The 20,110-nt window shown below is 42.9% G+C and overlaps 1 protein-coding gene across 5 annotated transcripts in view; it reads left to right on the top strand.

Annotated features, from left to right (window-relative positions):
* Positions 1–20,110, top strand: part of SLC23A2 (solute carrier family 23 member 2) — a 78,345-nt gene that overhangs the window by 51,780 nt on the left and 6,455 nt on the right. For all 5 annotated transcript variants that reach the window (XM_060276384.1, XM_035117374.2, XM_035117372.2 and 2 more), the window contains 9 exons: positions 1,137–1,207; positions 2,536–2,717; positions 6,643–6,763; positions 9,648–9,804; positions 10,830–10,977; positions 13,464–13,569; positions 16,841–16,970; positions 17,928–18,065; positions 19,918–20,013. In XM_060276384.1, the coding sequence (XP_060132367.1) occupies positions 1,137–1,207; positions 2,536–2,717; positions 6,643–6,763; positions 9,648–9,804; positions 10,830–10,977; positions 13,464–13,569; positions 16,841–16,970; positions 17,928–18,065; positions 19,918–20,013 (1,149 nt within the window). The remainder of the gene's footprint in view (positions 1–1,136; positions 1,208–2,535; positions 2,718–6,642; positions 6,764–9,647; positions 9,805–10,829; positions 10,978–13,463; positions 13,570–16,840; positions 16,971–17,927; positions 18,066–19,917; positions 20,014–20,110) is intronic.

Genomic DNA, 20,110 nt, shown 5'->3' with positions numbered 1-20,110 from the left:
AAAACAAGTGTACAAAATATATGCTTTAAATTTTGTTTGTACAATAATTGTGCTGCTTTCGTTTTCTGGTTACAGAATCTGTTTTTGTGTAGAAGCTCAGGCCCCGCTGGGCATCAGTGACACTGAGCATATATTCTAGTGTACTAATTGCAGGATTTTAGGTCAAATAGCCTGACTGTGCTCCAATAGATCAGGATGGCTACATTTCTCATGACCCCAGGGAAGAGCTACTGTATGGAAATTAGGAATCATAAATATAGAACATTTTGTTTATGAAAAGAATCTTTGTTCTTTCTTCCTTGACCACTTCTAACCTTCATGAGGCATCAGACGGGAGCTGCTATTGCAGCCTAGCCATCCCAATTAACAGGCGACAGATCTGGAGAAATAATATGCAAAAGTCACTTTATCTGCACTCTGAATCATCTCTCTGCAGCTCTCAAGCGGACCTTTGCCTCCTTTTGTGCCAATTCTGGTTACTTGTCCATTCCTGGTTTCAACAGTCTTGAAACTGCCATTAGAAGTTAGCCCTTGAGGAATGAATTAATCTAGAATACAGCCTAAATACAGAATGAATGATTTACAAATTATGTGAGGGAACAAATAAACAATGATGGGGTAGTGGCTAAAAAGCAAAATATATGAAATGATGTCCATAATAAGTGCTGGGGGGTGGGGCAGATTGGTGGCGGTAGATCCTGTTCATTCACTAGCATGGCCAAACAGTTGGGTTGAAGCTGTAGAGGGAAATAGGAGGTTAAGCACTGTACAACTCATATGAATGTTGCCTGTGCCAGCCTTTCTAGCCATGGCTAGTCAGATGCCAATTGATCACTGACAAGCAGATTCTGGAGGTGATGACTGTGCCTTGGTCCTACTACCCAGCACCTGGTATTCGGGGGTATCATGATTCAGTATCGACAGAGCAAGTTGCTAAAGTTCTGCAGTTGTCTTTCTTGGAGATTTTCATAGAAAGGTTGGACAGGTTGAGGGTTGCCTGAAGCAGACTATCCTCTTTGTGTTGTAATTCTGGACTTGGCGCCTTCTTGTTTCATACAGAATTTAGTGCTGGGGTGCAGGGAATCATCGTGCTTTGTTTTGCCATAATGCGAAATATTTCTTTTTGCCTTCCTAAGCTATAATGATTACCAATGGAACAACAGAACTGCTGCATACGGAACATATCTGGTACCCTAGGATACGAGAGGTAACTTCCCCATGTAATCAGTGCCATGTCCTCACTTCAATAGGTTCTTTTCATCCAGATGCCCTGCTACCTTGAACTGTTGAAATTGTTACCCTTTTTTGTTCTCCTCTTTGCATGTAACTTTTTCCTACACATTCATTCCATGCAGGTTTTAATCTTTTCTGTATGTTAATTGTGCCTGCAAAGCCCCCTCACCCTCCCCAAAACAACTTGAGGTGCACTATGGTCTTGATGGAGACATGCTCCCATGTCAGGGGAGTTTGGCATTCTGCATCTTGTGATATGGGCATCTGACCAGTGATACATAACTGTCAAGTTTTCCCTTTTCTCGCAAGGAAGCCTATTCAGCATAAGGGAATTTCCCTTTAAAAAAGGGGGAGAACTTGACAGCTATGCGGTGATAGCCAAAATAACCAATGAGCTTCTAACAAATTATTGGATTGTCTCTGCTCTGCAACGAGGATAATCCACATTTATTGAATTTCTGTTTTGGAAAGCCAGGTACAATTGTAAGGAGTGCCCAGTTTTCCCAAAGCCATGTGTAGTTTTGCTATTCGGTTTCTCCTTTTCCTCTAATGATCTTTCTTTAGATGCAAATATCCATAAGAACCCAGTAGAGTGGTCACACTACAGGGGGAAACAATAGCATAGACTCCAGTTCACACGTGTGTCATGGAACTTTTCTCCCATCCCATTGCTTTGGGCTGCCAGTTATTCCTCAATTTAAAACATCCCCTCTCTCTTCCCCATCTTCAAACCGTAGTTCCATCCTGCCAAGAGGCCTGCAGCCAAGGGGGGGCTGGCAGTCTCCTGAGACCACAGCGCTGCTCTATGCCAGCTTCTAAAGAGCACGTGTGACCAAATGCATCATACACTCTGCCCCTAGGAGCTAAGAGCATCACCTCCGTGGCGCCACCAGCCCTTGCCGGTTCGATCTGAGAGCTTTAAAGGTTAGCTTGGAACCCAGGTCTTCCTGTATGACAGTGTGATGTGCTATGGACACAACGGCCAGGCTGGTCTAATGACCCTGTTGTGCATTGAAAGCAAGCAGCGTGCTTAAGCAGTAAGAGGAAGTGGATGAAGTTGGGAGCTTTTCTATTGAACCAACTTCTGTTGGTACCACAGAACATACCTCTGACCTTCAGTTATTCTTTAGCCCAGAAAACGTCTGCTTAAGCACTTAGTTGAATAACACATGCCATTGCCCAGTTCTGCCTAGTCACTGAATTATTTGACTTGCAGTTCATCACCCATTAAAAAAACCTACCCTCAGAAACATAGAATTTCTGAAAAAAATCTAAATTACTATTATTTTTCTCTGTGTTCAGATCCAAGGTGCTATTATTATGTCATCTTTGATAGAAGTGGTGATTGGGTTCCTGGGCCTGCCAGGAGCGCTCCTGAAATATATTGGACCTCTGACGATTACACCAACTGTAGCTCTCATTGGGCTTTCTGGCTTCCAGGCTGCTGGAGAAAGAGCAGGCAAACACTGGGGCATAGCCATGCTGTGAGTATCCTTTGTCCCTCAACAGTTGATGAAGTGCAGTCAGTCAGTATAAAACAGCCAATGTCTGTCACTATTGATCATTGCCTCTCCTAGGGGGTACTAAGGGCCATTATCTTCAAATGAAGATGAATCTATGGAATGAGAATCCTTCTAAGTTATATTCTAAAGTATTTCTTAAGCAATGGTGTGCTGGCTTTTCAGATGCCTAAAGCAGCTAACAATGTAGTAGTGTCAGACTGGGAACTGGGAGACCAGGGTTCGAATCCTCACTCATGCATGAAGCTTGGCCAAGGTGGCCACAACTACCAAGAAGGCCCTCTGCCTCGTTTTCTGTAACCTCACTTCTCGCAATGAGGTAACCGCCAGAAGGCCCTCGGAACTGGATCTCAGGGAACGATGAGGTGGAGACACTTCTTCAGGTATACAGGGCCAAATCCATTTAGGCTTTAAAGGTCAGCACCAACACTTGGAATTGTGCTCGGAAACATACTGGGAGCCAATGTAGATCTTTCAAGACCAGATCTACATTGGATCCCAGTACATTTCCAATTCAGCAGCATCCCACTACTATTACAGAAAAAATGATTAGGAAGCCTGGTGAACTGTGGCATATTCATATGTTCAGAAGTAGAACGTCATTCCTAAGTCCTCTTGCAATCTTCATGCATATTATACCCCTCCTGTAAGTTCTAGGTTCGGTGGCCATGTCTAAAATACTACCACTAAATTCCAAGAAATCAGAATACATGTGACTATTAGGAAGACTGTCTTCATTCCAAGTTGATCACTCAAATATTGCCAGAATTGTTGATAATGTTTTTGTGTATGTGTGTTATCACCTGACCACTAGGCAGTCTCTAGGCAACCTACAATCAAGTTTAAAAACATGCAAAACTGTTGGAATTTCAATGTTTGTTTTTAGCAACCAAATCGGGACATCAATCACCAGGGACTGGGCTGCGGGGAAGATTTTCAGCAACCCAAAGCAGCCCTACCTTTAAAGCCTTGGCTCAAGGGCCAGGTTCAAGTTAAATGGATTATTGACTCTTGGGGCACAGACCGACCTCTTAAATCAGGCATAGGCAAACTCGGCCCTCCAGATGTTTTGAAACTACAGTTCCCATCATCCCCGACCACTGGTCCTGTTAGCTAGGGATGATGGGAGTTGTAGTCCCAAAACATCTGGAGGGCCGAGTTTGCCTATGCCTGTCTTAAATCAAGGATGTCGTTATAGGAAGCGAGACAGCCCTGAATTCACCCTGTCTCTGCAGTCTGACTCTGACCCACTTAATAGCAGGTGTGGATTGGGATGATGCATGAGGGGGTGCAGCCCGGTTGCTCTGGCAACAGGAATCCCAGCCCCCGCCTCTCAGTGTGAGGACAGTATGAGGGTACTGTTTGCCATAATCATCAGTGGCAAAATGGACCTGCAGTTTCAGTACATTTCCTTGCATGATTCTGATGGCTAGGACCACATAATAAGTCATTTCAAGTTGTGTGGGTTTTTTTTTAATTCACAGAATCAGCAGCAGATTGCGGGAATAGTTTTGAACAGGTAAAAAAGTGTATGAAAGAGCAGAAGCTGGTCTTAGGATGTTGGTGAACCATCTTCACACAAACGCAACCCCCCCCAAAAAAAACCACCCCAGCAATTTTGTATAAATAATTTGACAGCACTAGATCAAATGCTGTTCCATAAAGAAGCCATATTTTAAAACTACCATTACGGCTTTCACGTTTAAAAAAACAGCACAAGAAAGCTTTGTTTTTTTAACTCATTCATGCTTAACTGAAAGTCATGGTATCAAATGATGCCACTGCAGAGTTCAGATCTTTGTGCCTGGAAGGAAAAGAACAAAAGTCTTTGTTTCCTTTTGAGTGAAAGGTGATTTCGGCCTCACTCTTTTATATACGGGGATGTAACCTGCCCTCCTAGAATTTCAGGGAAGTTTGTTCAGGAATTTGTAGCTTTGTTCTCAGTGGATTAGCATTTCTTGAAGCTGTGTTTGGCACTTAACATAAAGACAGCCTTCTTCCAGCATAGAAAGTCTGAACATGTATAATGGCACACACATTCTGTTGATAGGTGCATTCTGAGGATTTGGTTATGTAATCGGAAGCCTGCTTATTTCAGAGGCTAATAATTTAGACCTTAAGTTTGCTTGCTTTGGCCATTGTTTCACATCCTGTGGCAGCCAAGTGAGGAAGCATGGCCTCTGAGCAATACATTTATTTAACTGATTTATTGAGCCTTTCTTGAGCTCAAGGCAGCTTACAGGCAGTGTTAATGCAGCTTAAAACACATTATAGAAACAAGCACAGAATATGAGATATCAATCTAGCCCCTCCCATCCCCCCATTAAGCAATATATAAATACCTAATATAAAAATAAGGGGGAAATTCCAGGTCCCCACACAGTGAAGATCTTGACCCTGACCTTAAAAAGAGAACCTGGCTGCCTAACCTTAAAAGCAAAAAACATCCATCTCCCAACTACCCTTTTGACACTTTGCATGCCCTTAACTTTGATGACACCAAAGATTAGATTTCTTTCTTAGCACTGGGCAGGGTTGTTGTTGTTGTTGGTCTTCTAAAATGTGGATTTCGCCAAGACTTCAAAACATGCTAAAGCCTAAGCCGGTCTCCCACAATAGTAATTTTGCTTCTCTCCCAGACAAAACTTCATCCGTTCTAGTGGGCATAAGTTTTGCAGAACTGTGGGATTTCAGTTCTTAAAGCTTGTGAGCGGAACAAATTAAATTAAGCTTATGCTTGTAAAGCACATTAAAAAAGAAAGAAAGAAATGGCAACATTAAATAACTTTTTCATTTTAAAAGGCTAATTCCTTACTTTCTCTGACTAAAAACTTTTGCCATGATACAATTATATTTCTGCAGTAGTTACTGTACTTTAAAAATGCAGTTTTTCTGTAGTTCTAAATATACAACAATAAATCTGAGAGGTGTTATCAATTTCAAAAATCTAAAGTGATATCACAAGGAAGGTGGACCCATTTACTTTTCTCCTGCTCCAGAGAGTAGGACCCAAGTGGCCCTATGCGGCCTAGGACCCTCGTACCTACGGGACCGCCTCTTCTGGTGTGCCCCATGGAGGACCTTACGGTCTGCTAACAACAACACCTTGAAGATCCCAGGCCCCAGGGAAATTAGAGTGGCCTCGACTAGAGCCAGGGCCTTTTCGGCCGTGGCCCTGGCCTGGTGGAACGCTCTCCTACAAGAGACCAGGGCCCTGTGGGATTTGACATCTTTCTGCAGGGCCTGCAAGACGGAGCTATTCCGCCAGGCCTTTGGGCAGGATGCAGTTTGACTTACTTTCCTTTGTATAAAACAAGCCTGAAGAAGGCCCTCCCAACCTGCTCACAGGTCCTTGTATGATCAGTGGAAACAGTTGGCCCTGGCAATTATTAACCACTCTCAATTCCACCCTGATAATTGCCACCTGCCCGGATTTTAACTTGTCTGAATTAATGGATTTTAATTAATTGATGTCTGTTTTTATGCTTATTGTGTTGTTTTTATGATGTTAGCCTCTCTGATGCCGGGGAGGGCAGGATACAAATAAAATATTACTACTACTACTACTACTACTACTACTACTACTACTACTACTTTTAGTTGCAATTCTTCATTGCAGGGAGTTGGACTAGATCAGGCATCCCCAAACTGCGGCCCTCCAGATGTTTTGGCCTACAACTCCCATGATCCCTAGCTAACAGGACCAGTGATCAGGGTAGATGGGAATTGTAGTCCAAAACATCTGGAGGGCCGAAGTTTGGGGATGCCTGGACTAGATGATCCTTGCATCCCTTCCATCTCTGTTATTGTAAGCACAGCAGAAACTGCTAGAAAAACTACGAAGAGTTAATTGATTTATTAACTTTTCTGCTTCCTCTCCCTTCTCTAGGACTATTTTCCTAGTGCTATTGTTTTCTCAGTATGCCCGAAATGTCAAGCTCCCATTACCCATCTATAAATCAAAAAAAGGATGGACTGCATACCGGTTACAGCTTTTTAAGATGTTTCCTGTAAGTTCTCTCTTCAGCTTTCACTGTGTTTTATTGTTCTGTCTACTGGTGTTTATTTTAGTGTAATTTTATTTATTTTACAAAATTTGTATACTGCTTAACTGTGCATAAAATCTCCAAGCAGGTTACAAAAAGTATATAAAGTTTGCATTTAAAATGTCAGTAAAAGTCAACAGTAAAATCTAATTTTTAAAAAGCAAAAAGAAGAAAACCAACAGATAAAAATATCCATTGTAAACTAAATCTGCAGTTTGAAGTACACACCAGCCTTTTATGTCTCAGTAGACTTGCATAAACAGGGCAGGAATAAAAAGGAAGTTCCAGAGTGTCGGGACTGTGACGCTAAAAGATTGGAACATTATGTGGCACTTGTAAAAGTGGCTGAGTGGGTACATTTGTGGTAGAGTGATCCTTCAAGTAAACTGGTCCCAATAGGATAATGGCTTTATATTCCAATAGTAACATCTTGAACTTGGGCTAGTAACCAATTGGCAGCCAGTGTAGAACCCTGAGTACGGGTGTTAGATGCTGACAGAATCCCACTCCTGTAAGCATTAAATACAGCACCGTGGTTGCTAACTGCAGTTTCTGGACCAAGCTAAAAAAAACCCCCTCATATAGAGCACATTGCAATAACCAAACCTTCAATGTCAGAAGGGCAACCCCACCCAGGGCAGGCAATTGGCTGATTTCTCATAAATGGGAGACAATCACCCACAGTGTCCCGGCTTGCTGGGTTTCAAGCTCAGTTTAGTTTCCCTCATCTATCCCATCACTGCAGCCAGGAACTGGTTCAGGGCCTATGGAGCCTCTCCTGATTCTGGTCTTATGGAGAAAAAGAGCTAAATTTCATTGGCATGTTGATGGCACCTTGCCCCAAAGCTCCTCATGACCACTCCCAGCATCTTCAAGTAGCTATTTAAAAGACCATAAATTCTTTAATTAGTGAAAGGCCTGGGAGAAGAGGAATGTTTTTGCCTAGTGCCTGCAGGTGTGTAATGAAGACACCAAATGGGCCTTCCCGGGGAGAGCATTCCACAGCATACAAATCAGTATGGCTAACCTGATCCAAAACACCCACCCACCCCACTCACACACAAAACAAAGACCACTACAGCCAACCACAAATGAACAACCATATCCTAGGCCAGGGGTCCCCAGACTAAGGCCTGGGGGTCGGATGTGGCCCAATCGCCATCTAAATCCAGCCTGCGAACAGTCCGGGAATGAGCATGTTTTTACATGAGTATAATGTGTCCTTTTATTTAAAATGCATCTCTGGGTTATTTGTGGGACATAGGAATTCGTTCATATTTTTTTCCAAAATATAGTCCGGCCCCCCAAAAGGTCTGAGGGACAGTGGATCGGCCCCCTGCTGAAAAAGTTTGCTGACCCCTGTCCTAGGCCAACCCCAATATCTCTCACCACCAAAGGAACACAAGTGAACAGCAGAGAACCTACACAAGTGACGCTGACAAAATACCCCACATATATTAAACAAAATAGAAACATCATCACCCGACCCCACCCCCTCCCCCATCTACCTCTTTTCCCCTTTTCTTCCCAATGTCTCAACAAATAAAATTGATTTGTAAAAATGTTATGTTGCACATATCTTCGTAAACCAAGGAAACAATAAATAAATAAATAAATAAATAAATAAATAAATAAATAAATAAATGGTGAGCCACCGCAGAAAAGGCCCATTCTCATGTTGCCACCCTCTAGACCTTGCACAGAGGAGGCACACAAAGAAGGGCCCCAGATGATGATCACAGGGTCTGGTTTAGTTCATATGGAGAGAAGTGGTCCTTGGTATTGCTGTCCTGAGCTGTTTATAGGTCAACATCAGCACTTTGCGTTAGGCCTGGAAACTAATTGGCTGCCAGGGGAGTTAGGCCAGATTGACGTTATGTGCTGGAACAATCTTGCCCCAGTGAGCAACCTGGACACTGAATTCTGCACCAGCTGAAGTTTCTCAACCATCTTCAGAGGCAGCCCCTGGTATAATGTCTTGCAGTAATCTCACCTAGAGGTTACCAGAGCATAGACAGCAGGCGCTAGGCTATCCTTGTCCAGATGGGCCTCTAAGCAAAGCTGATGGAAGGCACTCCAGGCCACCCAAGCCACCTGAGCCTCAAGTGAAGGGAATTCAGGCTCTTTAGTCAGAGGACTGCAGTGAAGGATGTGGAGAGAGTGGTAACAAAACCATTCACTCTCCAAAGCATGGAAATTCAGGCTCAGTCAGTAAAACTTATTGGCCGTTTCACTTCAAGTTACCCACTTAAATGGTTTTTAAAAGAATTAAGCAGATTTAGCTATCGGGTCTGTTGATGGCAGTTTAGCTGAACAGAGCCTCCATGTCCATCAGCAGTGTATCTCTGATAATCAGATGCTGAGAATGAACAGGGGGTGGTCATCACCTTGACACCCTGCTTGGGAGTTTGGCTGCAGTTTCAGATAATGCTAAATCCAGTTCCTAGAGAGCTCTACAGAGTGTGCTACAGCACCCCCCACCCCACCCCAAATCAATTTATTTATTCTTCAGTTAGCCCTCTGGGATCCACTGGTTTTATTTTTGTAAATTGTTGTGAGTTTATCAGCGTGCACAATGCTTAGTTTTATCTTAAAAGGATTAATGGTGCTCCTTTAAGTGCTTATTTGGAGATATTCCCAGTTTGGGGAAATTGTATGGAAGGATCCATTTTGAACCTGAAGGGTCTTTTAAAAATTGTAAAGGGAATGTGTTCACAAAATCCTTGATGCAACAACTCCCCAACCACCAGTTTGAATAGTATTATGCAGAGTTGGTAAGGAGATCCTCTGTGGGCAATTACTGTTTCCTTGCTGGTGTGCTTTAAGCCCCTTTCTGTTCCCACTGCAGATCATTCTAGCCATTCTGGTATCCTGGTTGCTGTGCTTCATCTTCACGGTGACAGATGTGTTTCCACCTGATAGTACAAAGTACGGATTCTATGCACGCACAGATGCTAGGCAAGGAGTGCTTTTGGTAGCTCCATGGTTCAAGGTTCCTTATCCATGTAAGTGTATTTAGCAAGCACTTAAGGGAGAGTTTCCCACAAAGCTTTGTTCTTTGATACAGTTACTCCAGACTTTCTTTCTGCACCTTGCATGAGTACAGAAGGAGTTACCTGCTCACTGGCATGTGTTTGCAGAAACGAGTTTGTGATTCGGCTCTCAAGTTGCTGCCAGGTCTGTGGTTCAGCCATCCAATATTTCCAGTGAAAAGGGAGCAAGGCTGTGAAAGATCTCTGCCTTGGCGATCTGCTGCCAGTGAGACTAGAGACAATGCTGACATAGCTGGGCCTGTAGTCCAAGGCAGTTTCATGCCTCTGGTTTAACTGTGGCTGATGGTTCTCTTGCTGCTATGTCAGCTAAATAAACCCCTTTCTCTTTGGCTACACCGTGTTTGGTAGGTCAGTTCTGAAGACAGATTCAGCTTTAGTGTTTTATTTTTTAAAAAAGAACAATATATATAATCTAAGATAAGAGTGGGCAACTGGCAGATGCAGTTCTCAAGGCAATCTGGTCCAATGGCCTCTGGTAAAGTTTGCCCATGCTTCCACTCATGAGGAAAATAGACAGGTTGCATTAGATAAATATTCCACATAATTTTTATTCTCATTTTTGGATTTTTAGAATGTGATGTGCAGGTCAATCTATCTGTATGTGATGCTAATAAAACTGCTAGCACATTGCAAAAGCTAAGCACGGCATAATATGGTTTCAAATTGGGCTGTGTGTTGAGATTCCTGCATTTCAGGGAGTTGGACCACATGACCCATGGGGTCCCGTCCAAATTCTGATTCTATGTAAATGCGTGTCGGAAGCCTTCCTGAGTAGATGGTACCGATTTATTATGCTGGCTGTCTACATATGAAGTGTCAGTTTGTGTGGCATGACTACTGTTTTGAGAAGAAATGCTATTGCCCACCCCTAAAACCCAGAAATTGGCCATCCTATGAGCCGAGAGAACATTTTATCCCTTAAAAGTCACTTTGCTTTAAATACAGTAAGAAAGATTATGGGTTTTTTTCCTTCACAGTTCAGTGGGGATTACCTACAATATCAGCTGCAGGTGTGATAGGAATGCTCAGTGCCGTGGTTGCGAGCATCATTGAATCAATTGGCGATTATTATGCCTGCGCGAGGTTATCTTGTGCTCCTCCACCACCAATCCATGCAATAAACAGGTGAGCCTCCTGGAAAATACTTTGCTTCCTTCTCACCCTTTGCGGTGCCCCATTTCCCTGGATTCAAAGTCCTAACTTATTTCATGTTTTGCAATATTATAGACTTGTGGGACCAAACAATTCAGAACTGTAGCATATATGAGGATGAGTTTGCATGTGTGTGCCCATAACTCGATATTGCAGCATCCATTAGTGATGTTGATGATCAAACTACCTTAATCGGTCAAATCCCACAGGCAGATTTCATATCACATTGCCTTACTTCTAAGCTATTTTCACTCGGGACAATTACACATTCATCCACAAGTCAGAAAGTGTTGATTAATCAAGAAACGGTTCTATGGTCATGTTTGCACTGAGCAGCCACAGAGAGAAAATTACTTGGCTGCATCCTTCTCAGTCATGTTCCACCTGATTCTGGTACTGCATTGCCCTGCCAAACATCCAGTTTGGCTTGGCTTCAAAATATTTGAATTGGCAGGGTGGTGAGCTGACCAGCCAGTTGACTACCTCTTTCCCTCTCCCCACCATGACTGTAAAGTTCAGGGTATCTAAATACTTTTAAAATATAGAATCAACATTTTTTTTTGATATGGTGCCTTTCCATAAAAAATATGCTCAAAGCACTGCGCAATAGCAGCGGGAGCACATTGCATAGCAAAGATCAACAATCCTGATAACAATTGCATAACAAAAATAATATGCAACAATATGTAAAAAAATACAACATCAGTGCAGTGACAAATTCATACAGAACAATAATATATAATATAATAATGCATACATAAAAACAGGCCATTCAGTAGATGCTATAATGAAAAAGAATCATACTGAGAAGCTTGACATCAATTCGTGACCCCTATGCAGGAGTGAAAGACAATAGCAGAAGCTTCATATGTAAAGACAAAAGTTAGTGTGAGTTTCCTTAAAACATGTTAGGCAGCTGGAAATGACACGAGGAATCCAGAAAGTGAGAGTTGACGAGAACTGCAGAAGGGGCAGAGATGAAAAGGTCATGAAGAGGGTGTCTCTAATGGGCTTGAGTTTTCTTGGATCTTTCTACTGCAGGCCAGAGATGGTGTGGCTTTTTCTTTTTGCTTGTATGAGGTGTGTGTGTGGGGGGGGGAACTCTTTGTTTTATTTGTAGTACAGTTGTAGCTTGGAAGTCGAACAGAATCCGTTACGGACGTCCGTTCGACTTCCAAAACGCTCAACTTCCAAAGCACAGCTTTTGATTGGCTGCAGGAGCATCCTGCAGCTATTCGGAAGCCACACCAGATGTTCGGCATCTGAAAATCATTTGAAAACCAGAACAATCACTTCTAGGTTTTGATTGTTCGGGAGCCGAAACGTTCGAGTTCAAAGGTGTTCAGCTTATGAGGTTCCACTGTATTCTATGTTACAAATGCATAAGAATACTTGACCAGTTGATGACGTATTTAACTGTCAAATACCCAGCCCTTAACTACAATGGCCGGTCCATAGCTGCCAAGTATCCCGTATCCGCCGGGAAAACCCCTTTTTTCTCACCGTTTCCCAGCGGTCTCCCGTTTGGTGGAAAATCCCGGTATTTTCCCTTTAATTGGCATCTGCCCGGCGGCCATTTTTCTGGTGCCGCTTTGCCCTTCTATGGGCACCAGAAAATGGCGGTGCCGGCACCGGAAGTCGCTTCCGCGCATGACCGGAAGTTGCGTGACGCGACTTCCGGTGGCGCTTGCCCTTCTATGGGCATCAGAAAATGGCGGCGCCGGAAGTCGCTTTTACGCATTTTAGGTCATGCGCGGAAGCGACTTCCGGCGCCGGTGGCGCCATTTTCTAGTGCCCATAGAAGGGCAAAGCGCCACCGGAAGTTGCGTCACGCAACTTCCGGTCCTGCGCGCGCTGCCGATCCCGGATCTTTACGACCCGGACTTGGCAGCTATGGGCCGGTCCTGCTTGAGAGTCAGAAAATAACTACTTGTGTTTGCCTGGCCTCGACTGGTTTTCATGCTTTTCTAACATGCTATATAGCCGAAACAAAATTAAAAATTCCTTCCAGTAACACCTTAAAGAGCAACTAAGTTTGTTATTGGTATGAGCTTTCGTGTGCATGCACACTTCTTCAGATACACTGAAACAGAAGTCACCAGACCCTTATATATAGTGAGAGGGTGGGGAGGGATATTACTCAGAAGGGTGGTGGGAATGGGTGATTGGCTGATAGGTGTGGTAAACCAGTTGGCAACTCTTTAACGACTGTAGCTGGTCTTACAGGAAAAAGCAAGGGATGAGATGGCTTTATCATGTATAATGAGATAAGAATCCAGTGTCTCTATTCAGACCCGGTCTCTCCATGGTTTTAAGTTTGGTAATAAGTTGTAATTCAGCAACTTCTCTTTCCAGTCTATTTCTGAAATTCTTTTGTAATATTACAGCCACTTTGAGATCTTGTATAGAATGTCCTGAGATTATATAGCGTAATCTCAACCTTTTTCTTCCAATTGTAGGGGCATTTTCATAGAAGGCCTTTCCTGTGTATTAGATGGAGTGTTTGGCACTGGGAATGGATCTACTTCCTCTAGCCCCAACATCGGAGTCTTGGGGATTACGAAGGTACATATCTGTTCAAATAAGCTTGAGATTTATCATGGTGGGAGCTTCCCCTGCACATGCTTAGTGAAGACAGAGAGGGACTTGCTCAAGAGTTAAGTTAAAGTTGTACATAGAAAACACAGTCTGATTGCTGGGTTGTTGTTATTATTTAAAAATGCACCCTCTTTTTTGTAAGTCTTGATGAACGCTTGGGGTGTGATTAGTCTCCGGCTTGCATACTTAAGATCCTTTTAGTGTTGGTTAGTTACCCCTTGTACTTGCAGTCAGAGTACTTAAAGATCAGTGAACATGTGATGTTTCACGTGTCACTGCATGAAAAAGCTGGACTCAACTCTCCATTATCATTTGCAGATATAAAATGGGATGGTTGTTCCCACTTAATTTAGTGGAATGCTGGGGTGTGGTGAGTTAAAATGCTATAAAAGTCACATGTGAAACCCCTTTGGGATCTAACAAGTGCCAACACTGATGATATTGCAACACTTGTTAAAATTGTATTTTTATTGTATATTGAATTTTTGTATATTACAAATCACACTCTTTTTGTGTGTGAAGCAATACATAAATTCGACAAATGTAATCTAAATAGTTTCTGATGTTTAGTTCCAGTAAGATTGTTAAATTATATGTATCAACTGCACTTTAGTTTGATTTGTATGAAGACGTCATTGTTTTAATAGTCTTGTTAGACATTGCCTTGAAACTCACCATAGTAGGTGGTACAGAAATACTTTTTATAAATGAAATAAATGAGCTGTGTATATGCATACAGTTTAATATCCTTGAGGAATGGTTTGCAGGGAATGGAGGTGGTGGTTTCAGCATCCCCCCCTCCCCCCCCACATCTTGTGCTGTAAGTTGTATTTCCATCCACCATGTTTTATACATGATGGGGACAGACAGGTGCTTAAAGACACAAGATTTCTAGAGTCATGTGTAGCTCTTGGCCCTTAAATCTTCTTCTTTTAAATCTTCAGTGATTTGCTTGTGAAAGTCTGAATATGAACATCGCCATCTACTGGATGCAATTGTTTTAGGTGGGGAGGGGGAGGTTTCTTACAAAAATACTGTACAGTACAGTACATGGAAGTGCAGTAATGGGTTGGCCCCATTTCCATAGCCTAATATTGGCGGTCTGCAGTTACCTAGAGACCTGTCACATCTGTTTTACCCTGATCTCGTAATTTCCAGTCATGGATCAAATCATTTCTGAACATGGTACAAGCAAATGTTATAAAGGCACTTTATGTATTACATGTTTACTTCATAAAATGCATACACTGCTTGATTGTTAAAAAATAAACCCACCCTTAAAGTGGTTTACAGTTAAAACATACAAAAAGTTAAAATACTAAAACTGATGAGAATTCACATCAACTTTCTGAGCATCTGGGCTTCCCTAAACAACAGCGTTTTTAGCAGGCACAGAAAAGAATACAGTGAAGGCACCTGCTTGATATCAATAGGCAGGGAATTCCAAAGTGTAGGTGCTGCCACTTTATACATCCCCTTAGGGCAAAATGTCTGGTGGCGCTGTGGGTTAAACCACAGAGTCTAGGGCTTGCTGATCAGAAGGTCGGCGGTTCGAATCCCTGTGACGGGGTGAGCTCCCGTTGCTCGGTCCCTGCTCCTGCCCACCTAGCAGTTCGAAAGCACATCAAAGTGCAAGTAGATAAATAGGGACTGCTCCGGCGGGAAGGTAAACGGCGTTTCCGTGCGCTGCTCTGGTTCGCCAGAAGCAGCTTTGTCATGCAGGCCACATGACCCAGAAGCTGTCTGCGGACAAACGCCGGCTCCCTCGGCCTATAGAGCGAGATGAGCACCACAACCCCAGAGTCGGACACGACTGGACCTGATGGTCAGGGGCCCCTTTACCTTTAGTAGAAATAAATGCTGTTTAAGGAAAATAGCATGGGAAATGTTTTCAGAGAGGTATGTTCTGCCAGTGCAGCTTGCCTTTGTTCGTAATCTTTTTCATTGTACAGATAGCAGTAAATAAAGCAATGGGAAACTGTAGTGGAAGAGGCCTTTGCCCCCACACAGAGCATGACTCAACTCAAGTGAATGTTGATTGTCACATGGACTCTGCTGCTTGTGTGTTAAACTGTCAGCGCAAAAACTTCGCAAGGAATTGATTTGTGCTTCTCCTGAGAAGCTTTGTTTCGTGCAAAGCATCGCTTTGTTCAGTTGTGCTCTTCAAAGAGTGTAGCCCCAAGTAATGGAAATGGCTGTGTGTTATGTAACTCTACAAAAATAATATTTTTGAACTAAAATGCCCCAAAGCACGAATCTGTATTGCCAGGTCTCACATTCAGCTGATGTGGAATGTATCAAGTGGCTTTATCAGTTTGCTTCCACTGATGAATACTGGGAACACATGATAACATAACACTGTCTGTGATGGCTGACCTGTAGTATCATCATGTCAAGTGATCACATGATGACTGTGGCCATAGGGAATCGGCCTAGAGTGTTCAAAAAATAAAAATAAAAAGTTTTAGAGTTGCTGGGGTTGTGGAGCAAGGAAAAAGCCAAGGTCAGGCAGTTTTCACCAAACAAGCAGGAGATGGTGAGGTTTTGTTAGGATATCCTTCTAATAACAGAGGCTTTTAATTCTCTGGGCCACTGAGTCCCTAATCTGTTTTCTCTGCAGCTGTTGTTGCAGCTACTCCTAGTCCTTCTCCTTCACTGCAGTCACTGAGTTGACTCACAGAGATTGTCCTGTGGCTGGCAGTGCAGTGCTCCAGTAATTAAAAAAGGCCACCTGCATATTGATACACAGATCTCACCAAGCACCCTCCCTATTGAGGAGGATCCTTCTTGTTCTTCAGCAGAGAGTCATCATGAACAAGTGAGCCATCAAGTGAGGAAATGGAATATTGCATTTAAATCAGCTGAAGATTATATATTTTTTCCAGAGTTGCTGAACTACAGCACCTGTCAACCCCAGCAATCACAGCCACTGACTGATGAGTGTTGTAGTTCACCAGCATCTGGAGGTTTCCCATGTCAGTTTTACAACTTTGTGATGGAATCACAAGTTGTCATCATGAACAAGACAGTGGAACAGTCTCCCTCAGGTGGTTGTGGACTCTCCTTCCTTGGAAGTTTTTAAGCCACCTGTCATGGATGCTTTAGCTGAGATTCCTGCATTACTGGGGGTTGGACTAGATGACCCCTGGGTCCCTTCCAACTCTACAAATCTATGATTCTAAGAGCAACTACCAGAAAGTGTTGTAATTTTTCTCCCTTTTTGTTGTGTGATTCATAGGTTGGAAGTCGGCGAGTGATTCAGTACGGGGCAGCGTTCATGTTGCTGCTTGGAATGGTTGGCAAGTTCAGCGCCCTCTTTGCATCCCTCCCTGACCCAGTGCTTGGCGCTCTCTTCTGCACTCTCTTTGGTATTTGAATTTCCCTCCTTATATTTTTGCCTGCTAGCAACGAGCTCTAGGCATAGCCATGACAGCTGCCACTTCTCCAGCTGTCAGGCGAGTCTCCTGTCTTTTCTCATGGACTTGCTTGGGGGGGAAGCATAGCTGCCAACTTTCCCCTTTTCTCAGCATAAGGGAATTTCCCTTTAAAAAAGGGATAACTTGGCAGCTATGGGGGGAAGTGCCTTCCAAATGCTCACTTTGATGTCTGGTGATGCTGCTTCAGGGTTCAACCCACCTGTTTGCATGAGCTGAAAGGATCAAAACCTTAGTAGACTGGCACACATGCCCCCCCCATTGTATAGCTGCCAAGTTTTTGCTTTTCTCACGAGGAAGCCTATTCAGCATAAGGGAAAATCCCTGTAAAAAAGGGATAACTTGGCAGCTATGCCCCATTGTTTGTTAGGCTGCTGAGGAATGCTGTGCAGTTTTACAGAAAGAACTGATGGCTGTGGTCTCCATCCACAGTTGGAGGCAGCAGTGCTTCTGAATACCAGTTGCTGGAAACCACAGGAAGGGAGAAGACAGTGGGTTTGCGGGTTTCCCACAGGCCGCTGTGAGAACAGGATGCTGGAGTCTGGACTAGAAAGGCCATTGGCCTGATCCAGCAGGCTCTTCTTATATTCTTAAAACGTAATGCACAACCAAATCCAACAATTTCCACATAAACCATAAAGATTAAAAAAAATATGTAACAGTGACAGCAACAACTCCAACAACCCACCCTAAACAATACCCCAGCCCAACATAAGTCTTCAGTCTATCAATGTATATTTATGCACCCTTAAGTGAACATACGTCTCTTACCTTCTACAAAGATGGAGGTTGTTTTTGCTTTTTAATGGAAGGGAAATACTGGTGGTCTGTGTAGTATTTCACATTGCACGCTGTAGAGACTAAAAGCCTGTCCTATTTGTTCCTGTTCAGGGATGATTACTGCAGTCGGACTGTCTAACCTGCAGTTCATAGATTTAAACTCTTCTCGGAACCTTTTTGTGCTTGGATTTTCTATGTTCTTTGGACTGGTCCTTCCAAGTTACCTCCGACAAAATCCACTTGTCACAGGTACAAAATTTCCCTTTTTCTTATTCTACTACATGTATTGAAATAAGCTTATGCTGAAACATCTTGTTCTGAACAAAAATGCATTTACACAACCCATGTGGAAATGGATTTTGTAAACATTTCAACCGGTACTGTCAGCTGGGGCTGCAATTGTTAATCAGTCAGCTGGTATAATTACTTAAAGCTTTAATTGCAGACGAAGATTTGGTTTGCTAGCCATACTCTGTGTTCTAGAAGGCCTCATAGGGCAGCCCTGAAAGAGACTTTGGTCACTTTCCCCATGGTTAATAAAAAATATCTCTTAAACATGGATCCTCCACAATCCTAAGAGGCTTTTTCAAGCTTTTTGAATCTGGTAAGAGAGCTTTATGGTATCTACTGTAAATTACTTTGCACTCAAGTGAAATGCCCAGGATATTGATAAAGACACATTTATTTTGTTTTATTTAAAAAGAAACAAAAAACTGTAATTAGTTAATTAGCCAACTGGTTGTAAGTCCCTGGTTGTAACTGAATAAAGATGGGTTGACCTGCCTGTTTGTACAAGCCCAGTTCTGGGAGCGAGGACCCATCTGCATTTTAGGCCCTTTTACAATACTGTATAGATCTTTCCGCAGATTAATGGGGAACATACTGTTGATGGATGCACAATGCTTTTTCTGCTTATTATTATTTGTTGAATTTATATCCCACCCTTTCTTCTGAAGGAGCCCAGATCCACAATTTGGGGTGGGTGGGTAAAACATTCTAGAGCAGTTTAAACATTATAAAAACAATGACAATTAATAACGCCTGAAAGCAGTTACGGTTAAACATTATTCCATCCGGTGATGCCAGGGATGCCAGGAACAGTATCCCTTAGCCATGAAATGCCTGGGTAAACAGGAATGTTTTCAAATTCTTCCTGAAAGCACCTCACTAGAGAGGGCATTCCATAAACTCGGGACCACCACTGATGGCAAGGGCTAAATAGTTAAGAACAAGTTAAGAGCTGGGAGTCTGTTAGGCATGTTTAGCCAGGAGAAGAGACTATCATATAGGAAAAGGAGCAAATTCTTTTTCTCCTGTTCCAAAGGATTGAAACAACAGGTTCAAATCAAAAGAAAAACGATTTAGACTTGGAAGAACTACTAATGATTCTTTGACAGTGTAAGATGTGGTGATCCCTCCGTTAGAGGTTTTCAAGCAGAGGCTGTAGTAGTAAATTTACTGCACTGGTAGCAGGTGGGACTAAATTTCTTTTTGAGGTCCCTTGCAGTTCCATGAACCCAACTTATACTGAGTCAGGCCATTGGTCCATCCAGCCCAGTACTGCCTACTCTTAACTGGCAGCAGTTTTCCAAGATGTCAGGCAGAGACCCTACTGCTACTTGCTACCTGATTCTCTGAATGAGATACTGGACCTTGAACTGTCTGCATCTAAGGCCTGTGTTCTACCAATGAACTATAGCCCTTTCCTAGTTGGAGGGGAAATTGCCTAAGGGCTGCCCCCCTATCCTGGCCTCCCAACTGACTTTTGAGTAGTGCTGTACATTGTGTCCATGTGAGGGATGGGGTGGATGGAATAACAATATATATTGTTTTAGTTCTATTATTGCTTAATTACTTTTTAATGATTGTCTTTTATATGTTTTTAGCTTTTTGTATTTTATCTGAGACATTTTAATTTGTGCACGTTTCCTTGAGTCTCTGGTATGATGATGATAAATATATGAGCATTGCTAAGCAATCCACATCGCCAGGTGTTTGTGCTGTAAGGACAGTCTGACTTTGGCTCCTGAAATTGTGTGTATGAATATGGCAGCTCTTCACATTCTGCTCTAAGTCTCTCCTCCCCTTTCTATTCTTGTAGGAATAGCCAGCATTGATCAAGTGTTAAATGTTCTTCTCACAACAGCCATGTTTGTTGGGGGTTGTGTAGCATTTATTTTAGACAACACCATTCCAGGTGAGTAGTGCAACAGGCTGCCTTTCCCCACTCTTTTCCTCCCCTGCCTTCCTGTTAAAGACACTATGGCTCTTGAGGCTGAAAATAAGCAGAACAG

The sequence above is a fragment of the Zootoca vivipara genome, chromosome 6 (assembly GCF_963506605.1).
Source record: "Zootoca vivipara chromosome 6, rZooViv1.1, whole genome shotgun sequence".
Classification (NCBI taxonomy): domain Eukaryota; kingdom Metazoa; phylum Chordata; class Lepidosauria; order Squamata; family Lacertidae; genus Zootoca; species Zootoca vivipara.
This window is presented reverse-complemented; position numbering and strand designations above follow the sequence as displayed.